General features: G+C 40.0%; 2 protein-coding genes across 4 annotated transcripts; one reads left to right on the top strand and one right to left on the bottom strand.

The window, feature by feature from the left end:
• Positions 1-1,924: 1,924 nt before the first annotated feature.
• Positions 1,925-5,036, bottom strand: DPH3 (diphthamide biosynthesis 3). Its single transcript, XM_056483388.1, has 3 exons — positions 3,917-5,036; positions 3,742-3,816; positions 1,925-3,303 (listed from the first exon to the last, which is right to left on the bottom strand). The coding sequence occupies exons 1-3, from the start codon at positions 4,226-4,228 to the stop codon at positions 3,238-3,240; spliced, it is 453 nt and encodes a 150-aa protein (XP_056339363.1). The 5' UTR covers positions 4,229-5,036; the 3' UTR covers positions 1,925-3,237.
• OXNAD1 (oxidoreductase NAD binding domain containing 1) lies at positions 4,045-22,836 on the top strand. Of its 3 annotated transcripts, none has more exons than XM_056483385.1 (9): positions 4,045-4,121; positions 9,157-9,322; positions 9,591-9,654; positions 12,867-12,973; positions 16,397-16,538; positions 19,194-19,230; positions 19,339-19,436; positions 21,732-21,840; positions 22,445-22,836. In XM_056483385.1, exons 2-9 carry the CDS (start codon positions 9,186-9,188, stop codon positions 22,597-22,599), a joined length of 849 nt encoding a protein of 282 aa, XP_056339360.1. In that variant the 5' UTR covers positions 4,045-4,121; positions 9,157-9,185; the 3' UTR covers positions 22,600-22,836. The 3 variants fall into 3 exon arrangements, with proteins under 3 accessions (XP_056339360.1, XP_056339359.1, XP_056339358.1); XM_056483384.1 differs by having other exon boundaries at positions 19,336-19,436; XM_056483383.1 differs by having other exon boundaries at positions 19,194-19,436.
• The last annotated feature ends 4,388 nt before the right edge of the window (positions 22,837-27,224 follow it).

Below are 27,224 nucleotides of genomic sequence, written 5' to 3'. Positions count from 1 at the left end.
ATGAGCCAAAAGTACAATTACCTTCTCAGCGAGTTTCTTTGAAATGCAAACAAGAATCTGATGGATCAGGGAGGCTAAGCCTCTTTAGTTTAATGAAGAGCAAATTATTCTCCATTTCTTCCCATAAAATTGTGGCAAGAGAGTGTATTGCTTGTTCTCAGCGTTACACAGAAGTTAAGAGTTGTTCAACAACATAAAAAATTTCACAGCTTGAGTATCTGAAACTGCCCATAAATTGTTTCATCCTCTCTAGTCTCTACAAGTATGAATTATTTCATTAACGTTCATGTGATGCTGTTTTCACCACACTGGACTCCTCTGTGCAGACCCATGGACCTAATCAAACACATAATCAATCAATTTGCTTGTCAGATACAAGCAGCAAACAAGACTTCTTTGTGTCCTACACAATTGCCTTTTGAGAAAAAAAGTGAGCTACTGGTTTGTGAGAGCGTAATACACAAGTAATGCGTGAGGGGCCAGAGCCTGTGGCACTGTGAGGAAACCTTGTGACTGAATTCCTGACATGGGACATTTCTGATGGGTTACTCAGACTGCCCTGACTGGTGTTCTGGAATTACACAGCATGAAAGAGTATTTTTAAAAGATGACTGCAATCACAGGAGTCAAAAGCTTCTTACAAGTTAACAAAAGACAAAAGTGGGCAACCCTTTGGCTTCAGCATCGCTGAGCTTTTATGAAGGATGAACTCTTGCTGCAGAACTCCTCTCTGCAGAGCAGAAGGGAAAACAATAGAATAGCTCAACAGTTTTTAAATGTCTCTCTCAGATTCTCAAAGGGCAACAAAAAGAGAGAAACATGACATGCATCCTTGTTTTGCCTCCCTTTTGGAGGGGACATCAACAACTGTGTCCTTTGAGATGCTGCAATGAGACGAGTTGAAAGTAATTTAAGTGGGCAAATGGGGCCACATCCTTTTCCCAGTTAGCCACAACATCCTTCTGTTGTTAAGCTGTAAAAAAACCTCCAGAAAAGCAAACATGATTTGCATAGGTACACAATAAAAAACACATAGCTATGCACTTTGTTAAAGTTTTGATACATACACTATGTGATCAAGTAATTTTAATGTGCATGTAAATTGCATTCCACGACTTGGACCCTATTCACACCTGGTAAGAAACTTCAAGCCCTGAGAGTCCCAACTTATGTAATGAACTGCTAATTCTGCTAAAATTACTTTTTAAAAAGCCATTACCTGTATTTCAGATGAGTGGAAAACACTACTAAGAATCAATTAAAAGCTTTTTACATGCCATGTTTTCTTGGCAACTGCCAAGTAAAATCCTATTGACCAACACTTTTTACAACCACATAGGAATTCAACCATATAGAGTACAAATAACTCTCTCCACAAGTTTCCTAAATCAGAAAGGGCCTGACCTTCACTATACAAAAAAATCTGGTCAATGATTTCTGCAAAATCTATGCACTTTTAGAGATAATACACATGGCAACTTACTTTGACGCATTACATCAGAGCACACATTCCCTGGTCTTGCATTTGAAAATTGCTACAATTCCTCTTTATGTAGAATACTTGTGGGAAAATCATGAAGGTATTTATTGAACGGGGGTTTAGGTAGGGTTCCTGTAAGTTTATTTTACAGCATCTACTGATAGATTGAAAAAATTTTTATAACCACTCTGAAGAACCTCCACTATCATTACCCCAGCAGCAGCAACTCCAGACCTCTGGAAATCATTATGTCTGGTGTAGAAACAGAGTAAGTAATGGGACATTGTAACCACTGATGGAATCTTAAACATCTTTATTTAAATAGTCAAAATAAATACTTGATAAGGCATAGCTAACCAAAGTACCGCAACATTTTTTTTTTTTAAGCACATATGTCAAAGGAACACGAGTGCCACCTCCTGGTTTAGGCATGGAAAATATGGGTTGTGCTTACTGCATTCAAAACTTCCAACTAGATGTAGGGTTTTTTCCTCTCCTTTTCTTAAAATAACTAGAATGTTCAACATTCAAAAGAACGCTGTAAGAACAAAAAAAAACTAAATGCAATAATGCATTAAAATTTGCTTATCTTTAGTGCCTGGGGCAAAACAGCTATATAAACTCTTCACAGATACTTTTCCCCAAATTTACCTTCACAGACGCCAAATCCTATTAAAACACAGGAGTGACCACAATTTTAAGTAAATATTCAAGTGCAGTGGCTTGTAATTCAAGAAGCAGTCTTGGAATCAATGTGGAGTATCTTCTCACAACTCTTTTCTACCCTATAGAATGTCTTTATTAGTTAAGTGAAATGTGTCCATCTCCTATCCAGGAAGTGACAGAATCTACTAAAGAAAGGTTGAGGAATTTATCACAAATGGCACAAAGAACTGCAGTCCATTTTATGTCTACTGCAACAGTCAAATCACAAAGTTGTTGAGTATACAGGGGTAAAATACAATCCACTTCGAGTTCCAGTCTGTCTGCACGTTAGTAGCTGTGTAGGGGTAAAAAAAAAGATTGACTCCATTTCACACAAAAGTGTATCATTATTATGTCATAGTCATTTGGTAACAACTACCAAAGTTCTTTCAAAGAAACTTTAGAAGCAATTTAAGAAACAAATCTGCCCCAGCTCAAGTGTTGCACTCACTGCACATACATGGACAACTGCACCTTCCCTGTGCTTACAGGTGTAAAGACAATTTACCAACACTGGGTAAATGTTGACTCTGGTCCTCATTTTCCCTCCATATTCAGTATGGGCTGGAACTACATGAGCCCATATCCTGGGAAAAGCTGCACTGTGTCAACTCTGTATGGCATTGTGTCCTATGGACTCCTAAAACATGCCTCCCAACATTTCAGCTCTGTGCCATTTCACGCTCACATATACCCACATAAGCCTGTTTTTCTCCATAGGCTAAGAAGCCCCTGCTACACTAAATGTTATAGTTTCCTAACTCCACACTCTTCTTCTGTGTATTGACTTACTGTAAATCAGGATCAAAATCCTCAAGTCTTCTGGAATATACAGAGCAACTTTTTTTTTTTTTTAAAAGTTTAACCCTTTGGAACAAAACACACTCATGTGTTTGATGTCCCAGTAAACTCTCATTCATGTTAAGAAGATAGATAGTTATTGCACTTGTATCCCACAGCAGTAAGCACTTCCAGAAGGAGAACCACAACTCTTTCCAGTCACCATCCCCATACTTTCTCATTCCAAAGCAGCACAGTCCACGATGCATTCATCAGCACTTGACCAATTCCTTGTTTGGCAAGGGTTCTGCCACGACTTCATCCCGCATGAACTGCTCCTAAAGACAGCAAGCAGGGATTTAGGCGATTTACATTGTTTTTGGACCTCCTCTACCTCACAAATACCACGACATACACGCAGGTTAGGTAACAGAGTGGTTATAAGTAGCATGAAGCTGTCTCCCAAAACAGGAAAGCAGTATCGTGCCTCTGAGGTGAGAAAAGCTGCCAGGGCTGCTGGAGTCAGCCACAGGAGCTCCTCATTCACATCACTGATTTCGTCCCGCCTGTCTACTACCCCACGCCCTCCCAGGTAGAGGCGTCTTTTAAAGGCCAAACACGGCAGGAGGAGACCAGAAAACGAGACATCAGGCAGCAGATGTAGTTCCAAACCACGGATTTTTAAACGCTGCCCCGCGCTGCCCGCATGAGGCAGCGAAACGCGACTCAGAGAGACCCGGCTGGAACCGCATCCGACTGCCTCCTTCCGCACCCACCTGATCGTAAATGACGCGCAGGATCAGGGAGCAGCTGGGGCAGGTCGCCACGTCCTCCCCGTTCTCCAGGTCCTCCTGCAAAAGCGCCGGCAGAGCGGTCAGGGCCCCGCCGCCCGCCCGGCCCACGGGCCGCGCCGCCCCGTTCTGCCCCCAGCCCCGCCCGGCCGCCCCTCACCCGCGTGATGAGGAATCGGTCCCCGCAGGGGCACGGGTAGCTGTAGGTCCCGGTCTCCTCGTCGTACTCGAAGTCCTCGATCTCCACCTCGTCGTGGAACACGGCCATGCCGCCGGGAAGCGGAGGGAGCCGGCTTGGGGCGGACGGGAAGAGGCGGTGCCTGAGGGGGCACGGGGCGGGCTGCCGTGACGTGATGCGGCGGCGGGTAGGCGGGGGGCAGCGGGCCGGGATCCCGGGATCCGGGGGGGCTCGGTGGGGAGGAGGGGCTGGGGGGACAGGAGGGTGAGGGGCGGCGGGACGAGGGTCAGCCATTTCGAGTCTCTTGGCTCGCCCTTTCCTCACGGGGGGAGCCCCGCACGCCGGTCGGAAGCGGTGGCCGGGCCGCCCTCTGCGGCCGATGGCGCTGCCGGTTCCAGCCCTGGCCTCCTGCCCGGAGATCCCGGGGGCTGCGGGGCAGTGGCCGGGCACTGCCGCGACCTTGTCCTTGTCCCTGTCCTGTCCCTTGGCTGTGTTCTTCCCTTGCCCCTTGGCGCTGCAGTGCAGCCCGCCCCGGCTGGGCACAGGCTGCCGTCCCCCCGCCTTCTTCCAGCGCTCACCGTGCTCCCCTCAGTCCTGGGAAAAGGCGGAAAACTTCCTTTTCTGTGATTACTTTTGCAGGAAGGGCTGTTTGTCTAAAGGAGTGTTTTACCGAGAGAGAGCTTTTGAAAATACTTTTGAAAACGCTTCCTGTGTTGCTTCTTTTAAGTACCCTTGCTGCCCTGCTCTGCACTCCCTTGCATTAACCTACGCAGTAATTTGCACTTCAGTGTGATGCGGGTGAAGTAAAAGTAATTCTCCCTTCAGACAGTGGGATTAGTGATGTGGGATTGGGAGAAAGAAGAGATGCAGATATATATCTCAAGAGATACTAACCCAGGGCCGGTGGAGGGGATGGAAAATGAATGGCTCGTTGGTTTTAAGTAAGGAGAGGAAGAAGTCATGAAAAGTAGTGCTTGTTTCGCTCTGTGGAGCAAGGAGGTTTATAAAAATACGTAAATATGTAAAGGGTGGGTGTCAAGAGGATGGAGCCAGGCTCTTCTTGGGGTTCCAACCACCAGAACAAGAGGCAATGGACAGAAACTGATGTACAGAAAGCTCCACCTGAATGTGAGGAGGAACTTCTTTACTGTGTGAGCGACCAGGCACTGGAACAGATTGCCCAGAGGTACTGGCATCTCTCTCACTGGAGATATTCCAGAACCATCTGGATGCAATCTTGTGCCATGTGCTCTCAAATGGCCCTACTTGAGCAGGGAAGTTGGGCCATATGGGACCACTGTGGTCCTTCCAACCTCTGTGAAAAAAGAGGGTATTTGGCGTGGCTGTTCCTATACTGGCTTGAGTAATAAAGGGAGAACATCCCATCTGACAGGAGCCTGTGAAGCTAAAGCACAGTGCTTCATGGAGGGCAGGGAATTGCCAAAGAGCTGGATGAGTGAAAAAATCAGAGGTGACAGATGGGGGAAAAGCTGTTCATGTTTTGTAAAGGCATGAGTCACACTTGTATGTGGTAGAGGAGAACCAGGACTCATTAAATGATATTTTGGAATTTATTGGTTGCAGAGTAAAAATTGCAAATTATTTTAATTGTGTTTTTCATGTTTGGAAAGTGATGATATGGAGCAAGTTTCTTGAACTACTGTTCAAGAGTTATTTCTAATTTAGGATAGAGACTCAGCCTTAAAGTAGTTGTATCAATAAGGTCTTTCAGCTGTGAATGTAAAATTAGGCTGGCATTTCTTTTGTTTCCAATATTATGTATTGATATTGAACTTCAGGTTGGTTGGAGATGTAGATGTCTATAACAGTGATGTGCTATCTGAAAGATTCCAGATCATAAAGTAATCTCAAGAATTTGAGAAACTGATTTTTGAGATGAGTTCATAGATAATATGCCAAGGTAGAGGAATGGGACTTCATTAGATTTTGGAATTGTTAATACTTTTGTTATCAACAGCATCTATACATTTGATGTGGAAAGTACTAAAATGTTTTGTTTAAACACTTAAGTACACTTTAAGTACTCTGTGATGCTGTGGAAAAAAATTTGCTCACTGGGAGTAGAAGACTTTTAAATCCATTTTTAAAGTTGCAGGCTGCTATGGAATTAAATGCTGAGAAACTATTAAAAATTATGGACAGTTAAAAGCTGAAGGAAGCATTTCTTATGCTTGAAAATGGGCATTTTGAGTAGTGACTGTAAATGTATTCCATTTCTGAGCAGCCTAATTTAGGGAAGCTCTGCCTTCATTCATACAAGACTACAAACAGGAGAGATTACTAAGTGACCAACCAATGCAGCTATTAGTGAAATCCTAGAGAGTGTAGAGTTGATTAGTTTTCAACAAGCTAAATCAGTTCAATTTCAAGGGATTCAAAATGAAAAACATCTTGAAAATAAATTATATGCCTTAAAAGAATGCATGGAAAGATTTAAATTAAAGTAAAGTGTTAATGCTTTAAAGAAGCAATGGACTGCATCATGGAATAAATAAAATTTGATGGGTGATGATATATGATAGAGAGTTGTGCTAATCCCTTTTAAGAAAAATTAAGGTCGATTTACAAGGAATATCTCTTGGCTCTCTATGAACCTGTTCTTACACTTGAAGGGTAGTTCTCACTAATCTTGAATGTTGTGCATCAGTTTATCTTTCTCTGCCATACTCCAACGTGTGGTTTTGAAGCTTCACACCATGTTTCCACTGCAGTGCATATGAGTGTCCTCCACTTTCTTTACTCTTTAGAGATGTGTTATGTAGGGTATGTGGAAGTGTGAGGGATTAATGTGCTTTTAAAGAAACCTGTGAACAAACAGGCTTAATTAAAGTTTACAAAATTCTCCACCCAGAACCTTTTTTTTACCACTAGAAAGAGAATGCATAGTCTGTGTTTGATTTTTCATGCATAATTTAAAATCACTGATATGTTGGCTGGCAGGCACTTTTGAGCATCACTCAATCAGAATTCTTGCTTGGAGCAGGACAGTTGTTCACACTGGATTAAGCCAGTCACAGGTGTGTAGACATTTGTCATGAGGCTTCTGCTTTCCAGCCCTGTTTCTCAATTGCACTTTGAAGGGGAGCTCTGCTATTCTAACATAGTATCATCCACAAGTTTGCAGATCATAGAATGGCCTAGAGGAGACCTCAGAGATCATCCAGTTCCAACCACCATGCCATGAACTGGGACACCTTCTGTCTCATCATCCAAGTTACTGATAAATTTATTGGCCTGTATCAGCACCAATAACAACCGCAGGGTACTCTTACTGTCACTAGCTAACAAGTGAAGCAACTTCAAGCCATCAGGTCTTCAATTCTTTCTGCCCAGACAAGTTTTCAGCCTCTCCAACCATCCATCTGGCCCTGGTAGCTAACATATGTGTGTGCTTTAGGGGCTGGTGCCAGGAGCCACAGCACACTCAGGGTGTGTTGCATCCTGTCCCCTGAGCTGTGTGACCAGACCTTCATCACAGTAGCTGTTCAGATTTATCAAATGTAATCTGCCCTTGGTAAATCTGAGCTACATCTTCCTGACTGCTGTCTTGGTCTTCACCCAGCTAAGGGGACCAGCTCTTAGCATTTTTCCAGATACTGAGATGGTGCTGACTAGATGTAAACACTGCATTTTGCCTCCCTGAAAAATAAGCACGAGTAGGTCTTTTCCCAGTCAGTTGGAGACTATGTGATAAGTGGTTTTCCTAGGTAACAGACAGTTGCCTGACAAGCATGTCAGCTGTATCTCTTAGCAACCTTGAATGTAACCCATCTGGCTCTGTGCATTTGAGTACATCCAGCATCTCCCAGCAGGTGCTGGCCCAGCTCCTACTTATCCCTCTCCTTTCCAACCAGCACTGGTACAAGCAGAGGTCTGGGTGCAGGCTTTGCCTGTAAAGACAGAGGCAAAAGGAACGTCGAGTACTTCAGCCTTTTCCATATAATCTCTGGCAAGGTGCAAGTCTTCCCTTGTGGAAGACTGAAACATTGGTTAATGGCTCAAGCAGTCATCCATTTGGAAAAGCTGCAGGGGCTTTGCTGAGGCCAGGTTTGCCCCCCTGGACCGAAGGGTAGGAGCAGAAATTTGTGTGTGGTGGGTATCCTCTGATCTGCATAAGAGCACCAGGGGCAGGGATGGTGAGCACCACCACCAGAGGATGGCCACAGCAAACTGACCTTTGTTTAGCAATAAGCTGGGTTTGAGCCACATAAGAGAAAAGGCCAGTAAGAAGCAGGTGCTGCTGAGGTGGGAGAATGCTTTTTATCATTCCAGTGTCCTCCCTTACACAGCTGGGCCAGCTGTAAATCTTCCCTCCCAGAGAAGGGATCAGGTCACTTGTGTTCACACCTGGGCCTGAAGGTATTCATCCCTTCCTTTGGGGCAGAACTGGCTCAGATACACTGGCATGAGGCAGCTGTCAAGGCTTAGAGGGTGTTATAACCCATCAAAGACCCTAAAGTGCCCCCAGACTTATTTCTGGGGCCTTCCACCAGACACTGCACATGATCCCCAGTGTTGGAACAGCAGTGTAAAACTCCCCCCAGGCAGGTGCCTGAACATATTGAACCCATTGAAATCTGTGTTTTGTGGTCTTCCCTCACCCCTGATGGATCAGATCTCCATCACTTTGACTAAGTGAAATTGCAACAATCAGTTCTTGTCACTGGATCCATGGGTGATGGTATCTTTCCTCCCCACTATCTTTTCTTATCCTTTCTTTCTCTTCCTTTCTTTTCCTTGTGTATTTTCTTAAGTGATTCTTTTATACTTTTATATTCATTATTCATTTATATTCATTTCTGTAGATGATAACCAAAAGGGTTCTGTATCTCCTTTACATTGCAACCAAATTGTTCTAAAACAAACCTGCATTATACATATATGTGTGTGTGTACATATATATAAACACTGGTCATTCAGCATCATTTCACTCTTATCTGCCCCAAGGAATCTATTAACAAGAACCTCAGTTATCCTCACCTTTAGGAGTGGGCATAACATCCATTCACTTGATGGAGCACATTTTCACTTGTTAATGAAACTTTCATGCTTTCAAAATTCCCTCTCATTATACTTTGTCTGTTGCTAGTTTTAGCTCCAGCTGAGATTTGGCTTTTCTGATTTAAGGGAAATAAAAGCTGAAAACAAGCCATGTCAAACACTGAATGCTTAATTTAACAAATATTTACAATTTTTTTCAGGAACCAGTGATTCTGAAGACTGCCTGGTCATGATGGCTCATGCTACTGTTTATGTGGGTTGCACTGTTCCTCAGTTACTGAGAGGTGCTCAGAGCAGGATTTTTCCCTCTCATTCTTCATTGGGGGTGTTGAGACACTCTGCTTTTTGTTACTGCACAGGAAACGGGTAGGTTTTATCATCCACTTCCTTGTTTTATTTAAGAGAATGCCATGGTAAGACTGTCAAAATCAAACTGAAAAATTGCTACAGACCTATAAATGCTTAATTTACCTCCCAATTATGTATTTATTTAGTATTAATTCTTATTTAGATTTATGTCATCTGTAGTCTGGATTACACTGGTAAATTGTTATGTTAATAGAAATTCATATCAGTAAGGGACAGTAGCACAGCTGTCAAAATTACAATTATCTTTGTTTGCTTTTTCTTGCAGCACAATAAAATCAAAAAGGAAAATGGATCATCTAGAAAGGACAGCAAATAATTTTCGACAGGAGGTTAGTGTTCTGTAGTTTAGGATGTAAGTAATTTTTTTTCTTTTTTGCTGCAAAGATAATTATATTGGATTATAATATTCAATTCTTAGGCTCCATTTTGCCTCTTCCTGGAGTCTGGTTTACTTCTTTTTCTCCTCATTTCTTATATTTGTCACTGGTAGAAAATTAGCATACTTAGTGCTCAATGGGTGAAATGTAATGAATTTTAAAAAAAATTTCAGTGATATGATGCTGTTTACTTTATGTTGGACAAGAAACAATAGATTTCTAGCCAAGTATGGATTATAATAAATAATGAAATCACAGGGATACCCATCATCTCTACACAGACTTCGCAGATTTTTATGGATTTCTACAATTCTAGTTTAGGTTTGAGATTAAAAAATGTAGAAAATGTCCTTTTATAACACAGGCAGTAAGGCAAAAACTGTAGACATTTTGAAGGGAGAGATGATAGACAGCTGTAAAAAAGATCTTCAGTTGTATCTATTTTAATTCACAAATATAAGGAAGATAGAGCATTGTTCTCCATCAAATCCAGAAATGCTTATTCTGGATCTGTTTTGAGCAGCAAGCATTCTTTTTCATAACATTCAGAGGGGAGCATACCCTTGTATTTCATACAGATATTTCCTTTCTGTAATAAGCTGAAGTAGATGCAAATATGCCACACACCTGTCAGTGGGTGTACATGAGGTCCTTCTCTGCTAAGTTTTTCCCTAACTATAGTGGAGAATAAGTCACATTCTTCCCAAAAGGAAGGTGAGTGCAGGGGATATATAGAAGATTCAGCACTGTGTGACATGGGCTGTAGATGGATAATCTGTCTGTCACCAGAGCTGTGAGAACCATGGAGCTGTGCCTCAGCTATTCACACCTAATGCCAGCTCTTCCCTGAGTACAGATCAGCGTTGCTAGTGGACATCCAGCTGTTCTGGTGGATCTTGTTTACCCCAGAAAATGGGTATAGAGACAGGCACAGACCAATGCAAGTTCTCATTTGCTTCTGACACAAAAAAAATGTGCCATCGTTTGACTGTTGCAGCTATGGGAATTTTTTACTATTTATTGCTTGGCTTGCTTCCTTTCTCTGCTCAATGTCAGTACCTGAAAAATACATGGAAAATGGATCCTTATGAGGTGTTGGAAGCTCAGGGTTGGCGCAGGGAACTGTAAGACATGAGGAAGAGAAGGAAGCTGTATGAGATAGGTGAAAGAGCAGGGCTCAGTTCTTGCTACTGCACATTCTCTGCATATCAGAGGATTATGCTGTTTCTTTTTTTTTAAGGCTTGATTTATTCTTTGTTGCTTTATTTCTGACCACTTTAGAATCAGTTTATTTTAAATCCTCTGCTTGGTTTTAAATTTCGTATAATCAGCAGTTGGCTTCCCTCAGCCAATATTGCCTTATTTGGCCATTTCAGTCCTGTAAAAGATGAAAGACTCATAAATCTGTGTTGTGTTAGTGTGAATGCTATAGAACATTGCCTGTTGAAGAGTGATAATGTGAAGGATCAAGGCAAGGAAAAGTGACTAATGCTTTCTTGAAATACAGCTGTAAAATCCAGAGTCCTGTGCCCTCCTGCCCCTCACTGCAGCCTTGCTCTGACCAGTTGGATACCCTTGTGATGGTCCAATATACTGGCTGAATGTCTTTGATCACCCTGACTCAAGTTTAATTTTTGAAATAACTTTATACCAATTAAGAATTGAATTTCCAGTACTCTTGCAGCTCTCTCAGCCAAAAAACAAATTAAGGAGTGTACTGAAGAGTAAAGAAGGGAATGAAGAAGATCCAAATTTAATGTCCCTTTCCTACACTTTTCCATCAAAACAACCATTGAAGTCATGTATCTGACATTTCTCTTTAACTTTGACTGACTGCATTCCTCATTTAATACTGTCTGGTAAAGTGGAACAGGAATCCATGCTACTTCATTTTAAATCAGCAAATGTCCTGCTGTTTAATGGGACAGGGGTTGTGTTCAGATGTTGCTTTATGAATAAATTAATTTCCTAACATATGTTTTAAATTACAGCATAGTTGCTTAAAGTTTGTTGGTTTTTTTTTTTATCTGTTTGATCTTAGACAAATGAGAAATAGTAGAGTTGTGGTGGTATTTTGAGTATTTCCTTGTGTGGTAAGTGACATCAGCATTTTTAACAGTAAAATCTGTGTATTGCTCTGTGTAGAAAATATTTAGGACATTGCTTTCTTTGTAGAGGAAAAAGGTTAATAATTATGGTCCAAAAAAAACTGAAAAGGAAGGGTAGGGAGGGGATGAAAAATCCATGTTGCACTGATGGACATCAAAGAATTTTAAATGGGGTGCTCATCCCCAGTGAGTCTTTCTGCAAAGTCTGCTTTTCAATTTTCTTTTTTTGTTTTTTTTAAACTCCTTAAAAGTAGTATCAGCTATGGCTCTGATGTCTCCTCCCATGTGGCTGCCAAGCAAAATCTGCTCTGTTACCCAGCCAGCAGATCTTATGTCTTGGTTTCCCTGTGGTCATATGGGGGTGTAGGGAGTTAAATGCAGTAGCACAAGGCTTGTTGGTTTTCTTTCATTGATGCCTTAACATTAGATGCATTAACATTAGATGCATTTTAATGATGCATTTAGTTACTTGAATCAATCTAGATCCAGAATTCTCCCTAGGACTTCATCTGCAACTGATTTTTTACAAGTTTCCTTAGTCTTCATAGCAGAGATCTTTTTACTTTATTGCTGGAGGATGCAGGAGTGTCTGTCTTGTATAGATACCTGAAGAATCTGATAAGTGATAACTAGCAATCACCTCTCTTTACAGCTATGTTCTCTTCAACTGAAATAAAGTAAGTTTGTATATAATCTTAGAGAAAGTGACAGACATGATAGACTTCAAGTACAAACACCGTTCTCCACTCAATGACTATTTAAGTGAATCATAGAATGGTTTGGGCTTCAAGGGACCTTAAAAATCATGCAGTTTCAACCCCCTACCATGGGCAGGGACACCTTTCATTAAGCCAAGTTGCTTAGGGCCCCATCCAGCCTAGCCTTGAACACTTCCAGGGATAGAACCCATTTTTGTTTCAGTGAAAAATATTGGTGCTGTAGGTAATGAAATGCTGTGGGTAACATGGGAAGTGATGGATGTCTCATGCATGACTTCTCGAGTGCTTTTGCTGCAAATTATCTACATATCATAATGGCTTCTTTTTCTTTTGTTAGGTAATTACACAAGCAAAAGTGTGTGGAATCACCAATGAATCAGAGACAGTCAAAAGGCTTCGTTTGGCAATTGCAAATAAGGATTTTACTTTCAAAGCAGGACAATGGTAAGACCTTCTGGTATATTTAGAGGGGAAATTACTAGTCCACTATAACAAAGTGCTGAAAGGTCTCTGATCCTTGGGCCGTGGACAAAGTTCTTAATTTATATAATACAATGTTTTCTTATTGGATGCTCTGTCAAAGAGCTGATATTTGGCATAATTTTTAAATAGTCATTATAAAAAATGGTAATACTACTATTAAAAGGGCAGAAGTGGATATTCTTTAAATGTTCAGTTATACTGTTTTGGTGTTTTCCTGTGGTTTATTATATCACATTGTTTTTTCAGGAGTACTTTGAAGTTCACTGCACTTTATTCTGCAGGCTGTCTTTATTTTCTAGTTGTTTTTACAGTAGAGCTGAGACTGCTGATTTGCAAGTTACTTAGTTATTCTTTATTTCTCTTCCTTTAAGTTTCCACTCTGAAAATTAAGCCTGTTAGGTTGGATTAATATATTAATATAAATAGGCAAATTTGAAAATAAAAACCTTGAATTATTAAGCCTTTGAAACAATTAGCTGTTTGTTTAAACAATTTTACAATTTTTTTCCCAAGGAAGTAGTGGATTTTCATGTTTGACATCCTTCCTTGTTAAAAATACTCTCACTCAGTAACTTTTTTTTGTCTCTTAGAAATTAATTTAAAACTAGGAGTAGTTGCTTTTGGCAATGGACATTTAAATGTTCTTAAACTTTTTACTGGCTTTGGCCATCTGAAAGTGGTTTTGCTGAAATCAAAGTATAGCTGCTAGGGTATTAACAGCATATGTTACTCATGGAGTGTTAATATGCTGGCTTTTAAATTTAGAACCAGAACACAAGATGCTGATTAGCAATAATTTGTTTGTGAAGTAATTTGCTGCAGTTTTTGCACATGTGCAGTGACTCATATTAAATTCTTGCTTGCCAGTACTTGCAAAATACATTTACCCCTCCAAAAATGTTTTTGAAATTATCATGCTGAAAACTGAAAGCTTTAATTATAATTACTCTTCTTCATTTTCTTCTTCCTTGAAAGTGTTCTAATGCTAAGGTACACACCAAATTCTCTGTACTTGTATTTATAAACTGGGGTTGCATTTTTTTGATGAGCAGTACTAAACAACACATTTTCCTGAGCAGAAAAGGCTAATTTGTTAGGATTTGCTATAGTAAGATGTTACAGCCAAAGATTGTCACTAAAATGTTTACATTTCCTGAAAGTGTTTTAACTACTGAGTTTTTCAGAAGCAAAAGTGAATTTTTTTTGCAAGCACTTTGCCAGATACTGGTCTTTATCTGACTTCAAATAATAAGAGACTTGTTGCTGTTACACCTTTTGATTTACTAAAACATGCATTGAGGTACATGCATGTTACAAATACTTTGAAGTAGCAGCTTTATGGTTTTAGTGTTTCTGATATCTTACTCCAGCAATGGGTAATTATTACTAATTTCTTAAGGTTAGGTGGGTTTTAAAAGGAGGGAAGTGAAAAACCACCCTGAGTTCCCTAGTTTACATTTTTTTTTGCCTCTCCTTGTGGGTTTTCTTCCATTTTTTCCCTTCTGCTGCTCTTTTCCCTTAGGTTGTCACAGGCAGCATTTCTTCAGGAGCCCCTTCAAACTTCCTAACGTGGCTGAGACAAACCATCAGAGCTAGTCCACCCACTATAAGACAGTAAACTGTGCCTTGAAATCTCTCATAGTTAAGTACTTGGCAAAGGAAAAATACATCTGCATTAGTATTTGGGAAAGGTAAAAACCATGTTTGATGTAGGTTTTGCAATAATGTTTGTGTGTCTCCCCACCAGGCACGGATAAGGTTTCCCTTTACATGACAAGGAGAGCATTTTGACTTGAATGTAAATTGTGACTTTACAGCCTAAATTCTCATGTTTTTCCTTAAGTTCATCTTAAGTAGTAAGAATATTTTCCACCAGAGGGAGGTAAAGGGCTTCAGTAGCATCATGAGATGTCCTTTGGCAGGATAAACACTGCAATTGAAGAGTCGACCTTTCTCAGCCCCCTGAGCCTGACTGTCAGTAAAGCTGGGCCCCACGGGCAGTGGGGCTGCACAAACTGAGGACACTGAAATAAGCCTTCTCCATTTCTTTTGGCTGTAGACCATTCTTTTGCAGTCAGGTATCTTTATGCACCATCAAGATATGACAAGCATAAAGTTAAAAATTGTCACACTATATACATTCTTTGAGAGAAAAAAGTTTTTCTTCAAAGGGTGAATTTTGTGTGAAGTAAGCAGACAAGGTTTTTTTCTCTTCAAAAAGTGGTGAACTACTCAAAGTGCTTCTATCTTTCCTCAAGCATTTGTGATCTCTGTGAAGAATACAGCCTTGCTGTTTAAAGAAGATACCTGTGCAGTAGAAGCCAGTCTGTATTTCTTGTTGCATCCTCGGTTAACTAATACTGAACCAGCCTAACCCAGGCTTGAATTGAATAATGGTTCTCTAGTACATGACATTGTTTATCAGTGTGATTGTTTCCTTAGGGGAGCAGCACAACTAATTATAAACATTTGGTTTATTTTGAAATACAGGGATTTTGTTATGTGCTGTAGAAAGCAGAAGCATTTAAAGATTTAAGGAACATAGAAGAGTTCAGGTGATAGATCACAAACCAACTTGTAATTTTTTTCTGATAATTATTTGGAAGCCTCATCAAGGCTTATCAATACCTTACTTTCATGAGACATAATTATAGTTCATATATAGTAATGGCTTGCCTTCCATACTCTCTAATGGCTGGTATTGCAGAAGCTTAGCTACATGTTATCTTCTTATCTGTACCAACTCATGCATGGTTTACTTTTAAGCTGAAAGAAACAAAAAAAGTAGGAATTTATTCCGGTTCAATTTCTTATAACCTAAGAAGCAATATCTGCCACCAGAGGGAGCTGCAGTTCTGCTGCCAGTTGTGGACTTCTTATATGAAAAATCTTTTACATACTGTTGATTTTATTTCAGATATTTAATCTACCCAGGAAAAAAAAAAAAGTGTTTAATATAAATTCATTTCCCTAAAATTAGAATGCCAATCTTCTTACGTTTGAAAATTGAAGAGCCCATCAAAGGGACCAAAAAGAGTGGGAATTAAGCTACTCTAGCAGACCATAATCTTATTTTTGTTCTAATATGCAAATAATTTATTTAAAACACTTAGAATTCTAGTCTGTTGTGAGATGTGACATCTAATGCTAAAAGCAGAATGGTTTGAAAATCTTCTAGTTTAGCAAACATGATGACATGGGTCTAAAAGAAAATAATTCTAAGGAAATGATGTTACTCAAGGTTAACTCCCTTTTCAGAAAACGTTACAGAAATTAGGATGTTGTAAAGGAAAGATAATTGAAACAAAGGCAGCCACATTTTTTGGCTATTGTTGTCCATGTTGGCTTCTGTTTTTTAAACTTTTGTGTTTGATCTATTTCTAGGGTCGATTTCTTTATTCCTGGAGTATCTGTAGTTGGGGGATTCTCAATATGTTCAAGCCCTGGCCTGTTAGAACGAGAAGGAATACTAGAGCTGGCAGTAAAGCACACTGTTCATCCTCCTGCTCACTGGATTCACACTGAGGTAAATGGAATTAACTGTGAGATTTGGCTTGCTTTTTTGTTTTGTTTTGAGGTAAAGGGATGGTGTGTGTTTTTAGACCATTTTGTGCTATTAAATGCAAAACTCACATTGACTCTTCTTCAAGCACTTTGGATACAACATAAATCCTTTTTTTCAGTAAGGGACTGAAACTGGATGTTTATATGAAAATATGGTTATTGTGATCTTTTGACACAGCTTGTGCTTAGAGTGAACTTAGTGATATTATAGTTGGTGTATATAAGGGTTCTCACTCCTTTGGAATTAATGAATTTAGGAACTTTGAGAAACCTCTGTTCTAACTTACATTCCTGAAAACAGGCAGTTTTATACATTACAAAGTTACCTCTGATAACCTTCCATAATTCCTATTTCTGTAAATATAAATTGGGAATCATTGATAAATCACAGATAGATCTACATTATTAAAGGGGAGCCAAGGAAGATTCTTAGATCGGTTTTTCTGAAATGATAAAACCTTTCAGAATATCTATAATATTCTTTAAAATACACAATATTTTTCTAATAAAGACATAATACAAGCCATGTTTCATCAGTGATCTGTCCTATCAACTTTTGTTCTTTTCACAGTCTCTGGAAACTACTTAAGAATTTTTGATGTTGTAAATCAGTTTTTATTGCTGAGTTTTTTGCTGGAATTTATAAGATAAATCTGTAGTTAAGGGGTAAACTACATCAAACTTGATGCTGTGGAGAAACCTCCAGGGTATACATGGACTCTTCTAGCTAAACAAAAGTGCATGCTTTTCTTTAGGAAACAAACAGGAAAAACAGCAACCTAGAATTTGAAAATGCTGTATATATGGTGACAAAGCTGATGCTTAGTTGTTTAAAAGTTACTAGTAAAGGAAGTTGATATCTCAGGTTAAAAATATTATTGGAATAGTTAGCACTCATTTTCTCACTGTATCTGTGTTTTTTACAGGTATTTTTTCTTAACATTACTGTATGTAAAACAGTAAATTTTAGCACCATGTACTTTATATAACTTTGGGAAGATGTAGCCTTTTTCTTTAAAAATATCCATGTAATGTATTGATTTGCTTCACTTCTCTGCCTGAGCTGTGTTTAAAAACTAGGCTAAAGGATGACATTTTCTCATGGTATTACTCCAGAATTTTACTATTTTTTCTTGTATACTGACTTACTATTGTCATTCTTATGGCCAAAGCATGGAAATACCTGGAAGACTGCTGGTTAAGAGAGATTCTTCCCAAATCCCATGTCCAATCTTGAGGAACTATGGCTGCTTAAGGGGCAGGTGTGAGATTTGTTTTTCCCTAAAAATGCTTATTTCCTCAAAGGGAATATTCTGTGTCCTCCTTAAGCCACATGAATCTGGAACACATGTGGATTCATGCTTCTCTAGACCAAAGTAAAACATGGTGGAAAAGTCTGGCAGTGTACTTCACAAGGAAGAGAGAAATCAGTTTCAGATAATGAATGCTCATTGTCCTACAGTGTACTTGAGAGACAATAGTTCTGCAATAATTAAGAAAAGCAAGAAAGTTGTTGGGTGTTTTTAATGATCATGCTCACTATCTTAGGAACCCGTGTGTTCTTTGCAATACATCCAAGGGCATCCTTCTTGCTCCTGGTGGAATTGTTACACATTTAGACCTTAGTTGTCTGTGCAGCCTTCATTAATTGAACTCCTTTTGTTTCAATTTACTGTTTCTTGCTATGAAAATAATTCTTTGAAGGAAGTGTTTTCATTCTCTAAGGTAATTTTTCAGCAGCTTATACCGTGTTTGTCTTTCCTCCATTCCCACCTTCCTTCATTTCCCTATCCCTCTTCATTTCATCTTTTAAAATCTGTATATTGGCCTAAGTACTCTTATTTATTCTGTCAGCTTGCAGTGATGTAGAACTCGCCTGACTTCTCTGTACTGCAGCTTCACCCTTCAGACCAGGATGCAGTGCTGGTTTATCAAGGAGAGACTGACCCAAGTGGATTTTTTGGTCATAGCTTTTGTTTTCTGTGTATAAAAAAACATGCTTGGACACATTTCTTTAGGAAATAATTTCTTGCATACAAGTGGAGAGTAAGAGCGAGGATTTTCCCGTTTTTTCTTCTTTGTCTCTGAAGTTGCAAATGCAGAAGTGATTCTGCAAGAAATATTCTTGTGGATACTTACTTCACTTCTGTGTGGTTTGTAATTTTAAGGAATGGGGATGGAAAAACCTTCTGTGTGCGCAACTTATTTTAAGCTTCTGTGACCTCATAAGAAGGCCTTTTTTGGCATGAAGCTGGTTTTGGGTAGAAGTGTGATTTCACATGTTGAGCTTGGGTTTTCACAACCACATATTGCTGTTGGAAAACTCTATGTGAATTGTTCCTCTTTCAACTCTTATGGGGATAAGAAGGGGGAGTCACCATCCTGCCTTACCATAAGACTGAAACTTTTTAAAGTAGAACTAGATTCCCTAGAGACACTGGGGTACTTCAGATAGCTGGAAAATGTGTGTATATTTTAAAGTCCTTCTGTTTTGCCTTCACTGGTCAATTAAAATAAAAATCACAGCCTGGCAAACCTTGTGACTGGGATGCAAAAAGAATAAGGTTTCAACTTTTGCACTTAGTTCTGAAATTAAATATCTTCTTTTCCATCCTAGTGTACTCTTGACTCAGAAGTGGCTCTGCGAGTGGGAGGTGATTTCTTCTTTGATCCTCAGCCTGGTGACTCCCCAGTAAACCTAGTGCTGATAGCAGGGGGTGTTGGAATTAACCCATTGTTTTCTATACTGCTGCATATAGCAGATCTTCATGGATACCAAGAGGGTAAAGGAAATAGACACAAATTGGGAACAGCAAAGCTGTACTACAGTGCAAAAAATACAAGCGAGCTCTTATTTAAGGTAAATCAAAAGTTTTTAAAAATACAGATCTCAGCTATTTACTACTAGTGTGTATATCAGTGTTACCAAATTCCAGAGAGTCCTTCTGTGTGAGACACTGTACAGAGACAAAAGTCACTTCCTGCCTCAAATCCCATGTGTGTTTTGTTAACTGCTTGTGCCAGTGTACAAATTAAGGCTGTTACTGGACATACCTGCTCCCATTGGTTTTGGTAAGTTAATTACCCCTAAATTTTACTATATCCCTGCATTTTACTATGATCTTGTAAAAGCATCATAGTATACTAAAGATTATATATATATTTATTTATATATATATATATATATGTACACACTAATAGTATGCATGTATACTATACTACTGTAACCACATAGTCTAAGTAAAGATTGTATTGAATGTAAAGACTAGAAAAGAGTAATTATATCCAAAGGAAATACTTCTAAAATAACAGCTCTATTGATAATGCATTAGTTGCTAATAAGTACTAGTGTATGAATGAAGGACTTATAGCTGCTTTTAAAACTGCTTGTGCAGTACTTCACCAGCATTTACTCAGCAGTTAAAGATCAGATGTGACACTCAGCTGTTAAGGGTTATTGACAATATTTTACTGTCAAATTAGCACAGCTTCTGTAAAGAAGCATCTAAAATTATTTATGGATTTTTTTTTAAGTACTGAATGCTTTTGATTGTAAGATAAAGACGAAGAGCTGTCATGATTCCAGAAACTGTGTATAGGATCCATCACTAGTTTTATTTCTGTACTTCTACCGTGTTTATAGATAGAGAGATATTTGCTTTCTTTGAAAAGTCATTTGTTTGTTGCGAGAAGCAGAATAATCTGCTCTTCCTTTTGGCCACCTACTGATCTCCCAGTCTGTTCCAAGCATGCACAGGTTTTTCCGGTGCTGGTGCTGACATTCTTGACATTCACTTAAGCGGTTTTATGACAGCAGAACTTTTGCACTAAAGCTTCTGGGACAGAAGAGAACACAGTGTCATGCACTGTGCTTAAAATATATCCCTCCTTCATTCTTCACATGTCCCTCAGATCCAGAACATGTCTGTCAAAATTCTTCACTTCTGTGCAGAGGATTGAGGAAATATAATCTCTAGCAGCCGTTATGCTATTGTGACAAACATCTGTACAGGATGTGTACAGTCTCCAGCAGGACCTGTTGGGTTATCACTGATGGTCTGGAGGATGTGGTCCCTGAAGGAGCAGCTGTGTATGTGCTGACAAGGGCGAAGGGAGGTGCCACTGTGGGGTCTGATCCTCACTGTAGATGTGTTCTCATGTCACAGGCTGAGGCACTGGAAATACCCTTAGTGCAAATGATAGAAGCAACAGCATTAGGGGTACAAAGACAGCAAGTCAATAGTAGAGGTGCTGGTGGAACACTGTACAGCAGTGGCAGTATGTGCTGCTCTTCATCCCATGTCCTTGAAGGGAATCAGAACAGATTTTCTACAAAGTAGAATCTTTCTAGGTTGTTTTGTTAAGCAACTCAGGGCAGACTCAGTGTAGTAACTAGTTAACAAGCAAACACTTACCAAAATGAGCGAATCTACCTAGAAATTTTTATTTCAGAATATTTTAAGGGATTTCCAGTGTCTGTTCCAGCAGTGAATGTAATATATAATGCTGAATCTAGACAGTAGCTAAATCCTGATTTCAGAACTAATTACAGCATCGGACCAAGACATTCTTTTTTTTGCTGTCATTTGAACTGAAGCTATTGGGGGTTTGGTGGTAACTTACCACAGCTGTGAGTTAGGGAACTGAAAATGATTTTATACTTTCTACTCTGGTAAAAATAACATTAGCAATATGTGGTAGCTGGTTTTACTTGAGAACATGAGACAGTAAAGAGTCTAGTGACCTTATCAGACAAGACTCAAAAAGTTCCTAACTAATGGTAAATACATACTGCAAGGGGTTTTTTAAATTGAAAACCCCTATGGAAGTGGAAGGAGGAAATACTGAGAATTCATAAGGGGAAAAAACTGGGAAATTACCTAACTGGATCTTAGATCCAAATCTTGCAGATTGTAATCTATGTCAGAAAAGGAGAAAAGTACTAACATAGCTGGCAGGGTATTTGCATTCCAAGTGTGGGAATTCTCTGTGTGTGTGTGGAGGTCAGGCCTGTGGAATTACACCCATCAGGTTCTCAGTGCTGAAATGCAAAGTCTTGGTTCTCAGTAATAATCACTGGCATTCTGGGACTGCGTGCATACATCTGCTTTGATTTAATGGCCTGTGGTGTAAGCAAGTGTGTTTAACATTACAGAAAAATATTCTTGGTTTGATGAAGGCGTTTCCTGGAAAGATCACATGTTGTTTCCATGTCACCCAGCAGCACTCACAAATCTGTAAAGAACTGCAGCCACACATTACAGGTAAATGTCAGGGCATTGTACAGAGATGCTATCTGAAGTCCTAGTTTGATTAGATCCTACAGGATGAAGCTGTGCAGAATAACCCAGCATTTTTACATTTAAAGGTTCAAAATGAGATGTGAGTTAAACAATTTTTCTGTACTTATTCCGCTTTGCAGAAAAGTTTTCTTTGCAATTTTTGTTCTCCTCTGTTAATCCTAAACTTCACACTGATATTTCCCACTGCAGACTTGATTCCAGAAACTATTAAGCAAATGCTGTTTACTTTGCTTAAGGTGACATTGATGAAGGATAAGCTGACTGTTTTTAAGACATACTTCAGCATGTTTCCATTTCTGCTGTATCTGTTAGATACCTACTTTCTTCATGAAGCCATGTTCCTCCTCAGTGACTAATACCTTCTGCATTCCAAGTGGAAGAACTGATCTAAATCCCCTGAAAAACAAATATTTTTGGAAGCCCCAAATCTCAATACCTATTATCCTTAAACAGGCCAGGCATTTTTAAGAATGAGTGCTTGAAATACCTCTAACCAGACATCATTTTTGAATTGACTTCATGATTAATATTTCTGATCTCATTTCCTACTTTTTTTCTTTGTCAGAGGGAAGAATATCTGAAAAGGATCTAGAGAAACACGTATCCAATGATACTTCATGGTACATCTGTGGTCCCCCTCCAATGATAGAATCTATATCCAAACTACTCACTAACATTGGTGTTCCAAGAAACTGTGTTTTCTTTGAGAAATGGTGGTAGTGACACTGCTGAAGAGAAAATTATATTATTTTTTCCAGTGCATTTTGATAAGCTAAAATATACAGAAATGGACTATGAATTATTTGGAAGATTTTAACAAAGATGTCTTCAATGATGAAAATGGTCCTTTAATTTAACAGTAATACATCTGTAATACAGTGCTGCTGCTTTGGGGAAAAGTGATTTTATATTAAAGACATTAACTGTTCTGGTTTTTTGATGATCTGCCTTTTCCTATGGGTAGCAGTGTGTTTTCACTTTATACAGTTGATTGTTAGTCAGCTTTTTAAAAACCTTCAATGTCTGATTCAGCACTTGTAGAGAATTAGTTGTGCAGCAATGCCAGGTCTGTTTATAAGGATAATTCAGGTCACAGCCTCTGAATCTTCTCCAAATGAGTATACACTTCCCTCCCCAGCTCTATATAATACATCTACTGTCTTTATAGAAGAGGAGTTGCTGTGTTGTGACTTCCTTCTCTTGCCATTTCTTCTCAGAAACCACCACCTTTATGTGGTTTATATAAGTAAGTCAGTTGTGTTGACAGATATTTTCTCATAATCCTGTTTAGGCCCAAGTTGAAAGTGTTGAGTACAGCAGTCTTAGGAATTCTTCCCCTGAACCTGTATCCAGTGCTGCTGCTGAGGGTGTTCAGCCAAGATTGTGCTTGCATGGGCTGTGTCCTCAAAAAGCACTGGCCAGCAACAGCCAAAATGGGAAATCTCCACAGTCCTGCTGCATAAAGTACAGAGCTTCAGGGGACTCCAGGATGTACTGCTTGGAGAGAAGTCCTTGGAAAGGTTTTAGAAAAACTCATCATAGAAATTATGATACCAAAAAAAGTCTGTGAGTTTGTTAATTATCTGCATAGACAGTTCAAGTATTTAAGTGGCAGAGACTCCTGTTGTACATTTGAAGACCTCAATCAGGAACAAGATCAAAAATACTAAATTAATATTGAATTAGTAAAAACGTTAAATGGATAAGGCCTTCCTTTTTTAGTGGATCCTTTCCTTGAGTTACATGTTTCAGACATAGTCAACTAGATAATGCAGCAAGTTCATTGCCATCAGTGTCTCCCTGCTCTGCCTTAAATAGGGTTGCAGAGACACTGAACCCACCAACCAGTTCCAGCTGTGGTTCTGTGAAGCACTTTGTTTTTCAAGCATAACCTCCCTGTGGTTGACTAAGAAGGCCTCGAGCCCAGCTGTTGGTTCTCTCCCAAGAAGTCACTTCAGCTCCAGGGTACTCCAGCTGTATCCTCTTTTTGTCACTCTGTTACCTTGTACAGCTTGGGGGCTACTTACTGCCACACCCATGTGCACGAGAGGCAGCCCTGCTGGGAAAAGCCAGGCCTTGCTTTGAGTGAAGCACAAAGCTGCTCCTGGGACTGTGTCAGAGCTGATAAATGAAATAATGCCAGCACTTCCTGGGTGTTGCAGACAGCAGGCCATACCTACTGCTACTCGGAACACACAGGACTTGAGGACAGGCTCTATTTTCCATCAGGAGGGGTGAATCTGATGCATCTTTAAGAGTTGCCTTTTTGGGACAATACTGTCTGATGTCGATGAAGCTTTGCCTCCAAGTTTGTGCCTTCTGCTGCCTACACCTAGGTCTGTGCTTCTGTTCCATGCAGTTCCACTGCCAGCTGCCATTGCTACCCCACTGCACGCCCGGGGGGATGTCTCATCCAATCCCTCCTCTTCAAATGAGAGGAAGATTCCTTCCGAGTACCCCCACTTCAGTGAATGCCTCCTTGTTTGTTCACTCTAGAATGTACATAGGACAGCGTGCTTGTCACAAAAAATAACACCAAGGGGGCTTTGTGTTCCCAGAGATCACAGTTGACACGTCAGAGTTTGATGCTCAAAAGCAGCAGGGTTTTCCTAGGAACGTGCAATACATTGCTACCAGGAAGTACTGGTGCCCTAAAATAGCCATGCACCAGGCTTGTCTGTATTTTAACAGTGTCATGGTAAAAAGATCTGAGAAGCCTTTAAATGTTGTTTTTCTTATGACTTCTAGATCATTTCATGAATTATAAACTGGTACAGCTTTCTTCCCTTAATGCAGAGGCTTTCTGCAGCCCAAATTACATCTCTTTCACAAACCCTTCCTCAGACCTGCACCAAAATGTCCATTTAACAAAAGGCATTTTGAAACCCTTTGCCTCTGTCATCATCCTGTTTTCCTTCTAACCTCCTTCTGTCATCCCCTGTTACCCTCAGCCTGAGTGCTGTGAGGCAAGGACACATCTCTGTAATTGTGTGGGCTCACCCACTAGAAGAGCTGGACAAAACACACATAGACTGCTCTGAAACATGGACAAGAACAATTACTTCATACCCCCCACCCCCCAAAAAGTGGTAACCTCTGTTACAGTGAGCAAGAATTCCTTTCTTACCTTGTAATAAATGTCATTTCTGAGCCAAGAAATTGGGAAAGTTGTTAACATCCCCTTCCTCCACAGCCTTTTCCTGTTGACACTTAACAATCTTTTGGAAGTCTCTTTCTAAAGAGTTTAGTGGTCTTTTAGGGAGATGCCAGTTTCACCTTTAAGTCTGTTATAGGATCTGACTCTGCCATAATTGAAGATAAAAATAACATCCCAGAAACATTAGCCCATATAAATGCACGGTGTGCAAGTAATTCAATAAACCTGAGATTGGCCTGCACTGGCAGGAACAAAGAGCAGCTGCTGCTGTTCAACTGCTACTGAGTCAGAGAAATATTCTCATCACTTTGGTGAATCTTGTCATTGTAGAAAATGTTTATTCCTCTTACATTTGTGCCATCAGCTAAGGAGAGACTGAAGGAGAAAAAGTAGACTGATAAAATTTTTTATGCAATAACAGATGAGGAGTGAGAGATGTGTCCATCTATACATTTATATTTAAACTTAAGGAGATGGGAGTGTAAGTTACCTGGTGTTGCAGCCTTATTAGACTTAATCTTTCTCTTCTCCCTGTGACACATATTGTATCAGTTTGCTGTGTGCTCATCTGATACAATGACTATCAAATATTCCTATAGTATTTGCATCAATTAGCTGGGAAAAGAGTGGCTATTCAGTAATCATTACATCATTTTAGTTAGTAGGGTGCTTTTATAAGTGAGTGACAGAAAGCATTTAAAATTGAAAAGCCTTTTTTCCCCCTTCACTGTGTAGGTAAGGTACTGATTAGAGTCAGCTGCCATATCCAGCACCACAGGCACCTTCCTGAGGATGGAGGCTTTGGCAACGTTCACCTTTTAAAGCCAAAAGCACATCTTCAGTAACAGCCTCAGAGACATGAATTGTGTCGACAACTACAATTCACAGGTGTGTTGTTTGCTGGCATTCCTCATACTTTTGAGAAACATTTATCAGCAATAGGTTAGTATTTGCTCTTCTTATGCTCTTCAATTCTGTGAGGATGAAATCCCTGCATGAAAGGCTGATCATGCTTCATTTCTGCCCTATAATTGGCTCCCTGAGGCAAATGTAGAGTCACAGCAACTACAAAGAAAAAGCAGGGTATCCAAATGCAGAGCCCTGCCTCTGCTCACCTCAGAAATCAAGGCTGACAGAGGAGCCAAATTGTTTTCTACTTAGCTTCATTTCCACACATATATTAAGCTACTTTGGGCTATTTCATTTATTCTGTTTTCAAGTGCACAGATCCAATAATGAAAGAATATTGCAAGTTGAAGTACCAGTCCCATTGTCTGTGCACTTAACCCCTCTTAACACACCTATTTTCACCATGATCCTTCAAGAGTTTGGACACCCTGTCCATCACAGTTGTACCCTTCTGCCTCCTGTTTGTTGCAGTTTTAAAACCCTTTTCCATCTTTCATTTAATTCAGCCACTCCTCTTTGACATTCCTCATTTGCCTCATCCAGTCTTTTCTTAAACACCTCCAGGGATGGTGACTCCACCTCCACCATTTGCCTCACAACCTCTGCCTCGGGCAGCCCATTCCAATGCCTGAGCAGGATTTTCTCCTTTGAACTTCTCCTATGTGACAGCTGGGGCTTGTTTGGGCTTGTTCAGATGAGCACTTGCTGACTGCTGTCTTTCACTTCCCTGGCCACTCTGGTGGTCCTGCTCTTTCAGGCCCAAAATGGCAAAGGCAGCTGATATAAAATGCAGATAACAGCTGTGGAGCGTTTCTGCTGCACCACAGGCCTGCCTTCCCCAGCCCTCATCACATCTGGATCATCTATCTGAGAGATGATTTAGGCTCTCTCACTCTCCTTGGGATGGGGGCAAGCACGTGCACAACTTCAGAGAGCTGAACCAGCTCAGAATAATTCAAAGTCACAAGTCGGAACTGATGATGAGATTATAAACCCCAAACCAGCTGCCCTTTTGAAACTGAAAAAACATGTTCTCTTTGACTCTTCCCAACCATAGCCCGGCTTTTAGGGGAAAAAAGTTTTAAATGAAGCCTTCACTTAAACAGGTGCAACTTCCCCACAGGCCCTTCTGCTCTGTTGGGAAAGGAAAACCAAGTAGCCAGTTCTGTAGCACCAGTAACTACTGCTATTTCAGTAGTAAGGAGCTTCCCCTCATCACCACTTAGCCGAGTTCCTCCTTTTGGGGATGAATAATTGGCATTTGTGCAAACACCACAAA

Source organism: Oenanthe melanoleuca, chromosome 2 (assembly GCF_029582105.1).
Source record: "Oenanthe melanoleuca isolate GR-GAL-2019-014 chromosome 2, OMel1.0, whole genome shotgun sequence".
NCBI lineage: Eukaryota > Metazoa > Chordata > Aves > Passeriformes > Muscicapidae > Oenanthe > Oenanthe melanoleuca.
This window is presented reverse-complemented; position numbering and strand designations above follow the sequence as displayed.